The sequence below is a fragment of the Glandiceps talaboti genome, chromosome 8 (genome assembly GCF_964340395.1).
Source record: "Glandiceps talaboti chromosome 8, keGlaTala1.1, whole genome shotgun sequence".
In the NCBI taxonomy this organism is placed as follows: Eukaryota; Metazoa; Hemichordata; class Enteropneusta; family Spengelidae; genus Glandiceps; species Glandiceps talaboti.
Window position 1 is genome coordinate 26,243,383 of NC_135556.1, and position 18,112 is coordinate 26,261,494.

At 34.0% G+C, this 18,112-nt stretch overlaps 1 protein-coding gene across 1 annotated transcript in view; it reads right to left on the bottom strand.

Annotated features, from left to right (window-relative positions):
* LOC144439435 (uncharacterized) overlaps positions 1-15,112 on the bottom strand; it is a 29,271-nt gene extending 14,159 nt beyond the window's left edge. Inside the window, exons 1-2 of the mRNA XM_078128724.1 lie at positions 15,028-15,112; positions 4,674-4,821 (exon numbers count right to left, since the gene is read on the bottom strand). Of these exons, the coding sequence (XP_077984850.1) occupies positions 4,674-4,821; positions 15,028-15,112 (233 nt within the window). The remainder of the gene's footprint in view (positions 1-4,673; positions 4,822-15,027) is intronic.
* Positions 15,113-18,112: the final 3,000 nt, after the last annotated feature.

The window sequence follows — 18,112 nt, forward strand, 5'->3', positions numbered from 1 at the left end:
AAATAATTCTTATCTCATGTCAAGATAATTGCATCATTGAAAACTTTTAAATTAGGAAACCATGCAGAATTTTAAATCACCAATATCTATGTGTAATCTATTAATGTTATATTCTAATCAGATTGATTGAAAAATCAGGAAGCTGTCAATAAAACAGCTTTTTTTTAATGAGTTTTGTTTGTTGTACCTATTGTTCATTTGTAATCACCTCGTTATCATAACCGTCACTATTAGCATTCATCAGGTAAAACGTAGTAATTAATAGTTCTAGTTACAAGACCAAAGGTCCTAATTACATTTGTACTTATAAGTAACGTACATTTTGACTGTTCAGGTCAACAGGCTATGTCAAACTGTCTGTTTGCTGGCTTTACTGCTACGATCATGTCTCTATACTATCACGTCATTGCCACTATATGCCTTCTAGAGACAAAGTCAGAAATCGGACAGTTTCACAAAGTGTGTCAACATGAACAGGTGAAATATTACTCATAATTAATAACAGTCATTGGTCATGTAACATGAATTATTTGTTGACAAATGATGTAAATAGTTGGTATTAATCATACAATCCTTAAACCTATGAACACTGTGTAGGTAGGTATTAATCATACAATCCTTAATTAAACCAGTGAACACTGTGTAGGTAGGTATTAATCATACAATCCTTAAACCTATGAACACTGTGTAGGTAGGTATTAATCATACACTCCTTAAACCAGTGAACACTGTGTAGGTAGGTATTAATCATACAATCCTTAATTAAACCAGTGAACACTGTGTAGGTAGGTATTAATCATACAATCCTTAATTAAACCAGTGAACACTGTGTAGGTAGGTATTAATCATACAATCCTTAATTAAACCAGTGAACACTGTGTAGGTAGGTATTAATCATACAATCCTTAAACCTATGAACACTGTGTAGGTAGGTATTAATCATACAATCCTTAATTAAACCGGTGAACACTGTGTAGGTAGGTATTAATCATACAATCCTTAAACCTATGAACACTGTGTAGGTAGGTATTAATCATACAATCCTTAAACCAGTGAACACTGTGTAGGTAGGTATTAATCATACAATCCTTAATTAAACCAGTGAACACTGTGTAGGTAGGTATTAATCATCCAATCCTTAAACCAGGGAACATTGTGATTGATACAGACTGTAAGACAGGTAATGCAGTTAATAAATTAGATTTGAACTATTTTTAGCAGTATGCCTTTTAAGCCCATCACTGACACACTGCTAGTTCTTGAGAAAACAAATTATCTCCTATCCTGTAAATATGGGGTGACTCACACAGAAACCTAATTTCCATTACCTTGACTCACAAAAAAAAAGCGTTTGTCATTTATCAGATCTCGAGGAGGACACACTGGGTTCCAGTAAATCTCTGGTGTATTTTTTTAAACAGGCAAAAATACACAAAGAAATGGTTCAAAGTTGCAAGTTCATTTTTTTCTTCAAATGCCAACATTAAACGATGAGAATTACATTATCACATATTTATAGACACAACATACAAATAATTGATGTGGGAATTTGCATCAGGATCCAGGATTGTAAAGGAAATGTACAACTTGCAAAAATCTGTCATTGCTATGTATAGATGTTACACTACTGGTAATTTCAAAGCACAATGTGACTTCAATATATCATACGTGATGAGGAATGTACTTCGTATTTTATATTTTGATAAAACACTTTGTCTAAGTTAGCTCATATTCCTTTAACTTATGAATATGTAAAATATACAGAATAAATCACAAGAAGTGACGAACTTTATAAACTATTTTTTCTTATAATGTCATGACAACTGCATTTTCTCCTTATTGAGTTCACTAAAGCCACTTGTTCATTATCGAGTTCACTAGAGCTGTTTTCTGGTTATGATATTAGTGTTGACTTTACAGATTGAAAGGACAAGCCATAGACTATATAAATACTGACACAAAAATCAGAAAGCTGACTGAACACATCAAATCACCTACATTGATAGTGGAATGTATAAAATCCTATGTATGCAGTAAGTGTTACACCAGGCAGATTAAAATGTCATGACAGATTAGAAGATTTCATAGCAGTTTTTAGACTTACCATGTTCATTAATAGCTCAGCAGTTGAACTATAAACCTATGGTCATACCACAGTATTGGAATTACTGGGGTCATTATCTCATTTATCTCTAGGCAGCTAGTGGACAGATTTATAACTAAAATCATGATTGATATAAACTTATGGCTATAATTCAACTTTCATATCACTGACTGATGATAAGCTTGTCTACTCAAAACTTAGACAAGTTGAAACAGGTCATATTTCGTAGTGACAGTGCTTCAACAATAACTATACTCAAATATCTTAGTCATGACAGCTATGCAGACTTGTGACAGACTTTCTTTCAGGGTGGTAGTCATGACAACAGCTAGGCAGACCTTGTGACAGACTATCTTTTAGGGTGGTAGTCATGACAGTAGCTATGCAGACCTTGTGTGACAGACTTTCTTTCAGGGTGGTAAAGGGCTTTATATTACTCTTTTTTGTCATTCAAACTTCAAATGTCACGATTTATTCATATCACATTTGAGTAATCACAACAGCTCAGACCAGCACATTTTGGAATCTGTGCTGTGCTCAGACCAGCACATTTTGCAATCTGTGCTCAGACCAGCACATTTTGGAATCTGTGCTCAGACCAGCACATTTTGGAATCTGTGCTCTGACCAGCACATTTTGGAATCTGTGCTCAGACTAGCACATTTCGCAATCTGTGCTCTGACCAGCACATTTTGGAATCTGTGCTCAGACCAGCACATTTTGGAATCTGTGTTCTGACCAGCACATTTTGGAATCTGTTCTCAGACTAGCACATTTCGCAATCTGTGCTCTGACAGCACATTTTGGAATCTGCTCAGACCAGCACATTTTGCAATCTGTGCTCTCCTGACAAGATTAACAGCCATGATGGTTCCAAGCCATAGAACCTGCAGTCTGCCTAAAACTTTAAGGTAGTAAGTGATATGGGTTCTATTTCCCCCCAAAACCAAAGTTATTCAAATCTCTCCAAACTTTGCCATATAAAGCTTGTTCCTAGACTTTTTCATCAGAGAGATTTGGGGGTTATCAATCTTGTTGTTAATGAAATCAACAATCTGTTATTTTCCTCAATAGTTGGTGGCCATTTATACTCTAAAATGATTGAAATTTAATATATCATTTTGAGCAGCTATTGAAAAAATGTGCATAGTGACTCCAGATTTTAACTAACAATGGGTTTTGAGTTTTCTTGAACACAGTAACAGCAACAATTTATAGAGATTTATTTCTCAACTACATACTATATTGATAAATAAATATCAAAACTATTTATCGGTTGGAGAAACTCAAAAGTTGATGCAGCATGGCACTGTTGATAGAAGTGGTTAAATACACATACTGAGGCTTCCATAGTTAAAACTAACTTGATATTACATTGAGACTGTGGTGTGTTTTTTTAAAATTTAGTGGTAACCAATAAATTATCTCATAATGATGTCACTTTAATTATAATTTTAATTCCAGATGAAAGCTTTACTAGTTACTGAACACCTTTCTTCATGTTTTAGGACTTGGAACATATTATTAAGTTCACATGAAATACACCCACGGATGAAATAAGATACAGTTTGGGTATTTCAAAATGATACAAATTTAAAGCAACCAGTACAATGATAAAGTTATGGACTGTGCCCCTTTAACAAGCAGGAGGTTTGTGTTTGATGTACTTGCTATCTCACTTGTTATCTTTTAACATGGTGTTATCAATTCAAGTCATGTGGATAAATGAATACAAAGTACAATACCAAAGATTTTAAATTTTAAACAATGTGACCCTCAATGGATGGTAGTATATACTAGTTACTGTTACTTTGCTGAATAGTCTTGCATTTTAAAAGGCAGAAAAATTGCAATCTTCTAAAATTAAAATTTAGGGACAGAATTTATACAAATATACATTTGAAATCTATGCACTTCACTCTACACTAGTCAAATTGTAATTTCATTTCAATACTATCTATAATCTGTGACAAGTAAAACGTCATGCTAAACAATTTCCTCTGAGGTAACTATGTGTTGCAAGTTTTCTTAACATAAAATCACGTTTTAAATTTGAAATTCATTTTATACAATGCAATGCATGTGAAGGATTAAATATATCATTTTAATAATCTTACGAAAACAAAATCTTGTAATTACTGTTTTCAAGAAATGAGATCAAGTATGATTTGAAGTGAGAGAAACCTTGGATTTGCAAGCTTTAGTTAGATAATGAAGGACATTCCCTGGACACGCCTCCTACACTGCAGAATGTGGTTTATAGAAAACTAAGCCTTGAAATATCAGTTTATAATTAGGATTTCAATACTAGTGCAAAACATGCTTACCTACCCTTTAGTCATAGTGGTTGTCAAACAATCCCAATATTTACCACTCTGTACATAAAATGCTTGCGACAGCTAGTGTACACAACCGTGTCAAAGTAGTAGTTTAACATGTATGGAGATGTTTGTTTACTTGTTCGAGCAACACTCCTCCAAACAGATAACACAGGTGCATCATCTATGGTATGGTCATCAAGGGTGTCATGATGAGGTCAAAGGTTAGAGGCATAAATTAGCATACCTACCTTACAACCTGATGAACGGTGATGATGTATTCTGGTTTTTTGGTCCATTTGTTGCAGCAAGTGAAAGCATGCATCCTGGCATAAATGGTGTCTCCATTTCTTCCTGTTATTCTGGCTACGTGATTATTCATTGAACCTTCCTCCAGAACTAAAAAAAATGGTGAGAACTATCAAAATAATGGAGAAGAACTGTATAGCTCGTATACGCATCCTAAAGTTTTTACCATTATATTGAATATGGCTTACTATAGCATGGCACCAGAATTTACTATAGCATTAGTCCATGGGCCAGAGGGGGTTACCATGCACCCCCCCCCCCCCACAAATCTCCAACATAGGTATTATTTTTGTTCATTGGAGTCTACTGAATGAGAAACAAAATGTTAACAGTGAAAATTTTGGGATGCACTACCTGTTTGGCCTCGATTTCAAATTACGTGTGTGTCACGGAATGGCATCGAAAGGTTGAGGGTAGGGGTAACACATTGTCTTCCATACGACACATGCAAGCACGAACTGTATTATCCAATATATATTTGGAAAGCTTAGGAAATTTCCTTTCTAATGATATAATGTTTGCCATACATATGCCAAGAAATAAAATTTTGGAGACTTTAAATTGTTAATTTTTGAAAAATCAACAATTTTTCTGAAAAATTAAGCATAAACTTTCCATTCTTTTTTTAAATAACATGATCTGATACACATAAGGGGTGTTTTTTTATTCAGTTGAATGAGCTGAACAAGAAAAAGTAGGTTAACATTGAATATTTTGAGGGTTATTAATGATTTTCCCCATTAAAACCAATATAAGCTATTATTTTGAAATACCGACAGTAGGGGGTAGGGGTAAACTATCTTCTTCTGTACAGCATCTTAGGAGCACGCTGATACATTTTTCTGATTGCTAGAACATATATCTTTACAGGAAATATACTTTCTCTTAATAAATAGCTTGTAATGTTGATATACATGCTAAAAATGTCAGATTTCAGGTCCAAAGATTGTAGAAGGTGTACAGGTTAGGGGTAAATAATATGTGCTTAGTACACAACACCTACGTACATGTATGTAATCAATACAGTAATATGGTTTTTCAGTTGCTAGAATATGTTTCCTAACAAAATAAATGTGTTTACTTTGAGTATCTAGCAAATTATGCAAAAATTAATGCCAAAAATATCTGATGACTTTAAATTGCCGATTTTTAAAAAATCGATAGTTTTTCCGCAAAGTGACACATAAACTTTCCATTCTTGTTTTTTTGCATAACATGATCTGATACACATAATGGGTGGTTTTTTATTCAATTGAATAAGCCGAACAAGACCCCAATGGGTTAACATTGAACATTTTGATGGTTATTAATGATTTTTTCCCACTATAACCAATACTATATGCTATTATTTTTAAATACCGACAGTAGGGGGTAGGGGTAAACTATCTTTTTCTGCGTTTTTTATTCAGCATCTTAGGAGCATGCTGATACATTTTTCTGATTGCTAAAACATATATCTTTACAGGACATATACTTTCTTTGAATAAGTAGCTTGTTATGTTGACATACATACCAAACATATCCTATTTAAGGAAACTATCCTAAGATTGTTGAAGGTAAATGGGGTAGGGGTATGATGTCTTCCTATGTGCTTAGTACATAACGCCTACATATGTAATCAATACAGTAACATGGTTTTGTGATTGTTAGAATATATTTCTTTACAAAAAAATTTAGTTCACTTTAAATATCTAGCAAATTATGTGAAAATATATGCCAAAAAATATGTGGAGGCTATAAATTTGCCAATTCCTGAAAAATCGACATTTTTTCCGTAAAATGACATAAAATTTCCACTCTTTGTTAAATAATATGATCTGATACACATAAGGGTGTTTGTTTATTTAGGTGAATGAGCTAAACAAGAAAAAGTAGGTTAACATTGAATATCTATGTCATATGGAAGACAATGTGTTACCCCTACCCTCAACCTTTTGACGCCAATCTGGGACGCACATGTAATTTGAAATCGAGGCCAAACAGGTAGTGCATCCCAAAATTTTCACTGTTAACATTTTGTTTCTCATTCAGTAGACTCTAATGAACAAAAAAAATACCTATGTCGGAGGTTTGTGTGTGTGTGTGTGTGGGGGGGGGGGGGTGCACAGTAACCCCCTCTGGCCAACGGACTACATGGCACCAGAATTTACTATAGCATGGCACCAGAATTTTCTTGAGGAAAACAACTTTTTGTAAATCATATCCATATCTGCTTAGAAACAAGAGATTTGGTTGAATTTGTATAACTTTGATATTACTGAAAATACCAACTATATTGATAACAATTACTTTCATTAAATGATGTATATTTTGTAATTCATCACAAACTGTACATAGAATATTAGTAAACTACAGAAAGTATAGAATATTAGTAAACTACAGAAAGTATAGCAGTCATTCAATTCACACATATGATATACACAATTTTTACAAAATTATATCTGTATGCTGAGTAGATTTGTATGGATTGATGTATTGCTATGAAAGTTAGACCACCATAAGAAGAGAAATTACACCTTATATGCAAATGAAGTATAAACAACCATCTTCAAATGTCATGCTGTCTGTCAAAAGACAACCAAATTCAATTTTTCAGATAATTTAAAAAAAAATGTACACCTTATAAACGCAAAATAATTTCTCTGAGTTTCAAGACCTATTAAAAATAGTTCAAACTAATTTCATTCCCATTTAAAATGTACCTTCAAAGATAATACATTGTAGTTGCATAATTATGACCATTTTTCTTTGTACTTTAAAACCTACTATGCATCTTGGAAATACAAGACTAGTTAGAATGACTGCTTTGTAATCTACACATCACTGCTATCATTTGTGGAAATACAAGACTAGTTAGAATGACTGGTTTGTAATCTGTACATCACTGCTATCATTTGTGGAAATACAAGACTAGTTAGAATGACTGGTTTGTAATCTGTACATCACTGCAGTCATTTGTAGAAATACAAGACTAGTTAGAATGACTGGTTTATAGTCTGTACATCACTGCTGTCATTTATGGAAATACAAGACTAGTTAGAATGACTGGTTTGTAGTCTGTACATCACTGCAGTCATTTGTAGAAATACAAGACTAGTTAGAATGACTGGTTTGTAGTCTGTACATCACAATCATCATTTATGGAAATACAAGACTAGTTAGAATGACTGGTTTGTAGTCTGTACATCACAATCGTCATTTGTGGAAATACAAGACTAGTTAGAATGACTGGTTTGTAATCTGTACATCACAATCATCATTTATGGAAATACAAGACTAGTTAGAATGACTGGTTTGTAATCTGTACATCACTGCAGTCATTTGTAGAAATACAAGACTAGTTAGAATGACTGGTTTGTAATCTGTACATCACAATCATCATTTATGGAAATACAAGACTAGTTAGAATGACTGGTTTGTAGTCTGTACATCACAATCGTCATTTATGGCAATACAAGACTAGTTAGAATGACTGGTTTGTATAGTCTGTACATCACTGCAGTCATTTGTTACTGATTGACCAAACATATGAACTGTTGACTCCTGTTCCACACCAATTTCTATTAGTCAGCACTTAGTAGCTAGGGCAGAGAATGTTCTATGAAGGTTCCAATGCTGTGCACCTAGTAGCAGCATATACTGAATGGAGTTGAAGCAAAGGTGTGTGAACACGGTTACGTAAGGTGGAACACTATTCTGAACTGTGGGAAAAGACACTATATATGAATTACTTTAGGAAGATAAATTTGATTGTTTGTGGCCACAATCATGTTGACCATCAGCCACTATATATACAATTATTCCTTCAACTAAAAAAAATACCACGGAAAAACTAAGTGAATGATATTTGATGACAAAGCAATATTATCGTACATTCAGGTGTATCTGCTTCAGATGTAGGTCGACATGTTATTTGTATATCACTGGTCTCATCCAGTGGTTGTTATCAGTCTAACATGCCGTACTATCAAGATGGAACAAAGTACAGTTGTAAACAGCACCAATAAATGTCAGGAACTCCATAAATTATACAAGAAAGACAGTATGAATGAAGGACACTGTATGTATTAGGGTCACAATAGGGTCAGACCTGTTATTGTGACTCAGTCAGCAAAATTCCAAAGATCAACTTGGCAAAAATAAAACAAATTTGGAAATTTTTGTCTATTTTTTTTATTTATAAAACGCAAAACAAGATTCAAAAGAGATTACAGAAAACAAGACAAAAAGAGAAAAGATTGACATCACTTTGTGATACAACGTCAAAGATAGACTGCATTGCAAGAGGAATCAATAGTCAATAGGAAAGAGCGAGGATGGGGTTCTATTTTTGTTGAAAACTAATAGACACTCAACTTATATTACCAGTACATGGTGGATTTTTTACTTCAAATCTAATTTCTTTTTAAAAGAATGATTTTCTTTAGAGAATAAAACCCCTGGATTACAAACAGGTTCAAAACTTTCTTTCATACATAATCTGTAAATCAGTGAAAATTTAATTTTATTCAGACACTGCTGACTTGATGTTAGTTTGAAATTCCTCTACAGTTAGAGTAAAGAACACTCATAGTCCCAACACATAAGTTTTCTGCCATACCTCAATTTTAGAACCCTAACAAACAAGAGTTAGGGATGTCAGAATACAGGACCAAGTTTATAGTTATTTGAGGTGTTAGTATCCAGTGTGAAAATGTTAATTATCTCATTGCTGTAGCCATGCAATGAAAAATTAGGGTTGTTAACACATGATACACTTGATAGAATGGTTGTTAGAGGTTCTAGCTAATGTGAAATTAGGATAGTGTTCTTGTTAGAAGAATCAGTCCAACTACAACTGTTGAAGTAACAAGTGGAGAGCTGGAACATACCCGGACCATAGTAATATGTGTGAATTCAGTAAATAAAACGAGGCAGTTCAACTGGTCTCCAATCTTCAATCTGATCTTTATTTTTATTTCAATTTAAAATTAGGGTTTTGGGTACATGTTTAGAATGTGGGCGGATCAAGTTGATAGAAAAGTCCCAGAGGCTTTTGCCAGACTGAGTGTGACACTGGGTTTTAGGGATGTAATCTGAGCACAGGACCAAGTTGATAGTCTTGCGATGAACTGTTTTTTACACGCTAAGCGAGACTGTACACATCGTTACATTGGAATTTAGGGATGTACACAGGATCAAGATGATTGATAGAGCAGTTGCTTGGAAGCTAAGCCAGACTGAGTATGACATTAGAGCACATAGCCTATCTGTAGACTTGGAATTGGAAGGACAAAGGAAATCAAAAATCAAAATGGAAGTTACTACGATAGCTGAAATTGTAGCAGTCATCTTTCAAGTCAAGTAGGCTAGAGCATGACAGTTGATGAAAAAAACTGCAGGATGCTTTATCTGATGTGAAGCTGGCTTCAGTGTCCCTCCATTGTATCCTTCTTTGATAATTTATCATGATATCTCCATGATATATCAGGATGGTGCCAATCGTTCAGATTTGTTATCACTTGGGTGAATAACTGACATGTACTTTAATTCCATTGTAGTACGGCATACGTTTTGTGCAAGTGATTCAACTTCAACCACATTTTATCAACAAAACAAAAAAGTTCTGTTTAATCCTTCAGAAGTGTTGAAGCTGGTGAACAAAAAGTACTACATTACATTTTGTGAAATTTCCACTGATCGGGGAATACAATTTAGAACTAAAGTTAAAAATAACTAATTCTGGAAAACATGGTATAGTAAACACAATACAATACAATTATACAATATTACAAGACAAAAATACAATACACATTACTTGTCTGCTGAGGATATCTTTCAAGATGTATCTAAAAGGAATTTGGCAAAAGGAAGTTTATCATCTGAACTGAGAATATACAAAAATTTCTCTTAATGTATTTGTCAAAGATTTTGACTCTTTGGCTGTTTTGCCTTTATAAGCTAAGACCATTCTTTTGAGATGAGGACAATTTGAATAACATTTTGAAGGCAAAATTAAGGTAAAAACCTGACTGAACTGGTGTAGATTTGACTTACTTACAGTGTGGAATCAACAAATATGAAGACAAAAAACAGTCAAAATAAACAAAATATTGCTACCCACAAAGTCAATATACCTAGTTATTCCAAACAATGCTGACAAAATTCTCAACGAATTTCTGACTCTGTAGGTAGCAATATTCAATTTTATTGTACATTTCACATGAACTCAGAGTTACATATTTCATGTCTAACATGAACTCATATATTTAATCAATTTTTTTAGCCACAAATACTGATGAAATTACAATATATATTGTCATTCAACTTTAATTGTGAAATTATCTTTTCAAAATAAAATGTCTAAAAGATTTTCAATCTCATCAACTTTATGGTAATAAGATATGTTTTACCATATGCAAGCCATTTTGACTGTGTTCTCAACAGAAAATAGGGAATTTAGATAGACTTGGTTGTTCTATGTCACCACACCACATGTTCAACTGTTACGATGCTTATCATGAAGTATGTAAACTTTCTGATGCGTGATAGCAATGTTGTGCGGGTTTCAATTTTGTTTATCATTTGCCATGCAAATGGGTGTACATATCCCGGGTATGTAGGGGATCACGAAAGCTGAGTACAGTCGAGGATGGCAAGCTTTCCTGGCATTTAAACAACGTTTTTGACAACTAACTTTCACTGGGACTTAAAGAAAAAATCACAGATGTAGAGCTAAATTTCTTGCATAAATCATGAAATTGCAAGACTACCTTTACGGAAGGCATTCAGTTTAAATCTAGTTTTTAAATACTATTTACTCAAATTTTTTTCTAAAATTAAGCTTGTGCAGGTATAAAAATTAGTCTCAATATATTTCTTCATTCAGCTGAAAGAAATACTTACAACTGAAGATTTTGTGACTACTCGTTTTCAACATGTATTGACAAGGCCCCTTAGGTCACTTGTATTTTCCTCAACTGAATAAAGACTATTGGGGAATTAAAACCTACTATTATGAGCTCAAGTTTTCATTATGTCCAAATTCTATACATGCAGCTAAACAGGCTTCTAAATAATGCACCAGGTATACTTTGGGTTTGGAAGAAAAATTTACTCGCATGTTTGACCAACACCAATTTTCATTTAAAGAAAGAAAAAAGACTTCCCAGAAATTGATAAACTCAAATGGCTTCTTGATGACACCCAGACGTCAATTTTTACAATTGGCAATGGTAGTAAATCCTTTCAAATTATGGATAGTTGACTGAACTAATTGACTGACATTCCTGGTTGGAAATATAGCATGAACACTAGAGGGCCTCAACCATTCAAAACTATCGATTCTGACCCTCAAAGGTCTGTCAATTTATGTCAACACTTGTAAAGGGTTAAGATTATTCACATAGCATGTGATTCGAATATAAAGCCTGAAAATTTTGCTGATACTTTGTTTTTCACGAAAACTCAAACTCATTCTCAGTTTAAATCAAGAACAAACTCTGGGGTCATGAAATGTAAACAATCCTAAGATCCTAAGACACATTTTAGAATCGATATCCAATATGGCCACCTTATCATGGTGTTACCTCTATCATATCTATGGGAAAGTCAAAGATTGATTATTTCCTTGAAAACTAGATGGTGAAACCCCAAATATCTTTTATTATCAAATGACAAGGAACAAACTTTCGTATGGCAAAGTTTGGAGAGACCTGAAGATAGATTTTTCCAGAAAATTGACTATTATGGTACAATCTTAGTAACTAAATATTAAAGATATCAACAACACATATAATATTTCAAACCACTGTCGTCTGTGTCTGTCCTCAGACCACTAAAAATATGTTAGTGGTCTGAGGTTTGTCCTGAGTGTAGCTGAGAGACTGTTGCAATCTATAATGTGTATAAAATAACTATTAACTGTATATACTTAGTTAAATATATAACCAAGTGAACTGCTCTCTGTCATGGCCTGGCTTTTTCTATTCTTGGACCAGTGTAAATACAATGGAAAATGTTCTAATTTACTAAGAACATGATTTTAGCTGACAACAATTTTAGTTGGCAGTCTTGTTATCTTCTTACAAACTCAAGAACAGAATCTCAGTAAGAAAGATTTGATTTCAGTTGACACATAGCTCCTCTGAAGATGTGAAAATATGGTGTTTGTTAATTATCAACAGCTATATATATACAGATGTGTCCTTGATGCTTGTTCAAGTTGATATCTCTCCAGAGCATATATCTATGTAAACATGTTACAGATGCATTCAGGCATAGATTATAAATGGTTATAAAGTCAAGGATGACTCAATACAAATAATGAAAATACACAATTCTACAGTACATGGTTACAATGATGCAACAACAGTGACTTTCAGTGGCAAACAACAATTTCAAAATTGTATATGGTAATTTCCACTTTTCCTCACTATATGTCATATCTCTGTATTAATATTGTGTGGGTGGAATTGTGTTCAGTCTTGAAGTAGAAAGTGGAGTTTACACTCACTTCTTCATGCTTTGTTGTAAGCCAAGAAATCATGGATCCTAGGTAACAATATTAGCCCATTACATAACATTGGTTGTTTTTGCAAAAGAAATTATGATGAACACTGCCCTACTTTCAAATACAACCACAGTCCATGGCAATACAAGGCAGTCTACATCTGGACATGTAAAGATTAACACTCTCCAATATCTGATACTCCACTTTGCTCCAGGTACATTTTATGTTTTTGTTGAAAAAAACCCACATTTCATTGACAATGTCATCTAATTTTAGAAGAGCACTGGGTAAAAATGACAATGATTGATAGACTTAGAGATTTGAATGACAATGAATTGATATTTTTTGTGATTTCCAAGTACTTTGCTTTGACGAAAATATTCACAAGTGTTGTGAAATTACGACTCTTTGTGATTGCCAAAATCAGCACTGTCAAAAGAAACACAATAAAGTCAATAGTATCACATGTTCTTTCATACAAATTCTTGACAGTATGACAATTCCAAAACAAAATTCCAGGACTTTCCAGGGGTTTTTCATAAGTTTTCCAGGGGTATTCATATTGATTTTGGCCATTTTCCAGGGCTGTTGACCACTAAAGTATATTTTTGAATGACATCTAATTGTCTGATGTGGACGAGAAGAAATTAACAACAGTTCCCATAACATGTCACAAAACATTTAAAAGACAATTGACACTAAGCAAGACCTTGGTTTCAAAACCACGTTTGCACACTCTAAAAGGTTAAACAGAGAAACCTCTGCCCTATCCCCTAAGTAGTTGTTTCATCAAGCTGCTTAGCTGGTGCATTGATCGTGTAAGATTTGAGTCACAGCATTTGTCCATCTAATTCAGACATATCCAGAAAAAAAATTAAAAACTAAAGTTTGTCCTCATCATTGTATGGTTTGATGTGACTAGATTTAGAGGTCACCAAAAATAATTTTTTTCTTCAAAATTTTGAATAAAAACGTCATTTACGTAACAAAATTTCGTGTTATATAATTTGTGTTACATATTTGTGTTGAATAACTAAACATGTTCAGCCCTTGCGTCTCGATGTTTATATACAGATGCCACTTGTTGTGGAACATCACGATTTCTCAACTCAACTTGACCATTTAGGAATGTTACTGTACTGTACTGACAAACATAAAAAAGTAGTTTATTCTTTGAGAACCTGTAGAACAAATACCCATTTATCGACGACATAAAAGTCAAAACCGTACTTCCACAACCCAGAAATTCAATTACACTTCCCAAGGCCTTGTAGTATGTCGACTCGTGCGCCAAACTTGTAACAATTTCTAATCGTGGTTGGTGATGCTTTGATACTCGCTACAATGTTACGATAATCTTGCTAACAGACCTACTGTTACCCCTGGACAGTTACAATATTTTGTCGCTGAAATGACAACTGGACCCGGAGTAGCAATAGGCCTGATCGAAACAAACATTGCGGCACCCATTCAACTCTGCATAGGCAAGGTCTATGGGCAAAGTGTCTCATGGAACGATCGGTTGACTGTTTGGGTTTAATCAGTGTGATTCACTGTGGTGGTGAAAGACTTTGAATATATTTTCGCCATTTCACATTTACGAGACTCAGTGTAGTGAATCATATGAATGGGTGGCTCAAGCACAGACATGACGATCGTCAATATTAATCAATCACGATCATTTTCCAGGGTTTTCCAGGGGTGGGGAGCCTTTTTCCAGGGTTTTCCAGGGAGGGTTTGAAATTCCATGGTTTTCCAGGACCGTGCGAACCCTGGTATGTGTGTGTGTGTTTGTGAATAATTACCTTTTTGATGTATTGTTGCCATCATGTTGATGTCTTCCTGGTGTAGGAATGTATATGCTGATTTACCTTCCACTTCATTCGGCATGTAACCAAGAATTATTGATGCACTGGAGAAATAGGACAAACTACAATCAAAATCTACACATCCAAATAACACACACATCCACATCCCCCACCAGACACACACATATGTGCATGTACACACACACATGTGCACACACACACACACACACACATGCAAGCACATGCATGCATATAAGTACGCACACACACGTATTTACACGCACACACACACACACACACACACACACACACACACACACACAAGCGTGCACAACACACACAAGCATGCATACACCTTCACAAACACACATGCACGCGCACACACACACACACACACACACACACACACACACACTTCATTTTATGTGTTTTTATCACGTTTTGGTCTATTCATATTGTGTATAGCGCCATATACAATATAAGTCTGACTGGACTTTTCCTTTAAGTTGATAGCAGTAATCAATACAAGTGTACTAAAGGTAGAAATAAGTCTGACTGGACTTTTCCTTTAAGTTGATAACAGTAATCAATACACTGAGTGTACTAACAGAAAGAAGTGTAACTTTTCCTGTAACAAAACACAATATTTTTGATAGAATGACTTACTTTGGGTGGGAATAGTTGATTGTGCCCATCATATCATGTCTGACAATATATTCTTCAGCTGGGGGTTCAGTCATTATATCATTAATTATCAATTCAGTTTGAAGTCGGCCAACAGCAATAAGGCTTACTTCAGGTTCTAATGAAGGAATGTCTTCTGCTAAAACAAACAATTGAGTATTCCACAGTAAGCTTTCAATAACACTAGAAAAAACAGTTTCACAGCCAAACTCTAACAGAATGGATTGCCCTGTGTTGGTATCACAAGTTTTTCATAAGAGTGACACTAAAATGCACGTCAGTGGCAAAAAAAAAATGGCTGCCGTTTTGTACAGTGTAATGGTGAATGCCACTGAGCATTAATGGGTGGAGAGTATTTAGTGACTTTTGCTGTGTATTTCATATTTGTAACTCCCTAAGACTGTCAGTATTTCATATTTGTAACTCCCTAAGACTGTCAGTATTTCATATTTATAACTCCCTAAGACTGTCAGTATTTCATATTATAACTCCCTAAGACTGTATGCATTTCATATTTATAACTCCCTAAGACTGTCAGTATTTCATATTTGTAACTCCCTAAGACTGTCTGTATTGCATATTTGTAACTCCCTAAGACTGTCAGTATTTCATATTTATAACTCCCTAAGACTGTCAGTATTTCATATTTGTAACTCCCTAAGACTGTCTGTATTTCATATTATAACTCCCTAAGACTGTATGCATTTCATATTTATAACTCCCTAAGACTGTCAGTATTTCATATTATAACTCCCTAAGACTGTATGCAATCCATATTTGTAACTCCCTAAGACTGTCAGTATTTCATATTTATAACTCCCTAAGACTGTAAGCATTTCATATTTGTAACTGCCTAAGACTGTCAGTATTTCATATTTATAACTCCCTAAGACTGTAAGCAATTCATATTTATAACTGCCTAAGACTGTCAGTATTTCATATTATAACTCCCTAAGACTGTCAGTATTTCATATTTGTAACTCCCTAAGACTGTAAGCAATTCATATTTGTAACTGCCTAAGACTGTAAGCAATTCATATTTGTAACTGCCTAAGACTGTCAGTATTTCATATTATAACTCCCTAAGACTGTCAGTATTTCATATTTGTAACTCCCTAAGACTGTAAGCAATTCATATTTGTAACTGCCTAAGACTGTCAGTATTTCATATTATAACTCCCTAAGACTGTCAGTATTTCATATTTGTAACTCCCTAAGACTGTAAGCAATTCATATTTGTAACTGCCTAAGACTGACAGTATTTCATATTATAACTCCCTAAGACTGTCAGTATTTCATATTTGTAACTCCTTAAGATTGTCAGTATTTCAAATTTGTAACTCCCTAAGACTGTAAGCAATTCATATTTGTAACTGCCTAAGACTGTCAGTATTTCATATTATAACTCCCTAAGACTATCAGTATTTCATATTTGTAACTCCCTAAGACTGTAAGCAATTCATATTTGTAACTGCCTAAGACTGTCAGTATTTCATATTATAACTCCCTAAGACTGTCAGTATTTCATATTTGTAACTCCCTAAGACTGTAAGCAATTCATATTTGTAACTGCCTAAGACTGTCAGTATTTCATATTATAACTCCCTAAGACTGTCAGTATTTCATATTTGTAACTCCCTAAGACTGTAAGCAATTCATATTTGTAACTGCCTAAGACTGACAGTATTTCATATTATAACTCCCTAAGACTGTCAGTATTTCATATTTGTAACTCCTTAAGATTGTCAGTATTTCAAATTTGTAACTCCCTAAGACTGTAAGCAATTCATATTTGTAACTGCCTAAGACTGTCAGTATTTCATATTATAACTCACTAAGACTGTCAGTATTTCATATTTGTAACTCCTTAAGATTGTCAGTATTTCAAATTTGTAACTCCCTAAGACTGTAAGCAATTCATATTTGTAACTGCCTAAGACTGTCAGTATTTCATATTATAACTCCCTAAGACTGTCAGTATTTCATATTTGTAACTCCTTAAGATTGTCAGTATTTTATATATATGTGAGTAACTTCCAACCTTGATCATGTCTTTGGTATCTTCTGACTTGTCCCAAGATGTGTACCATTTCATAGCATGTGTTGCTAGGACTACTCTGCAGCCGTTTCATTCTGACATAGCAAGATATGTTGTAACCAACTGAAATAAGAATCAAAGGCCATAATTTATAGTCCAAGTACTCTTAGTTTCATTCTAAATCAGCTTAGCTTCTTACTGGAAACTGTGAATTCATATACAAGTTAACATGTCATGAATTTATGACAAATTTCATGCTGCAGATTATAGCAAGGAAGTTTTGGTCACATTCTCAAAGTAAATTTGTTTCCATCTGTCTTCAGTAAGAATGTTATGACAAATTAACCAAGACCTGATAAT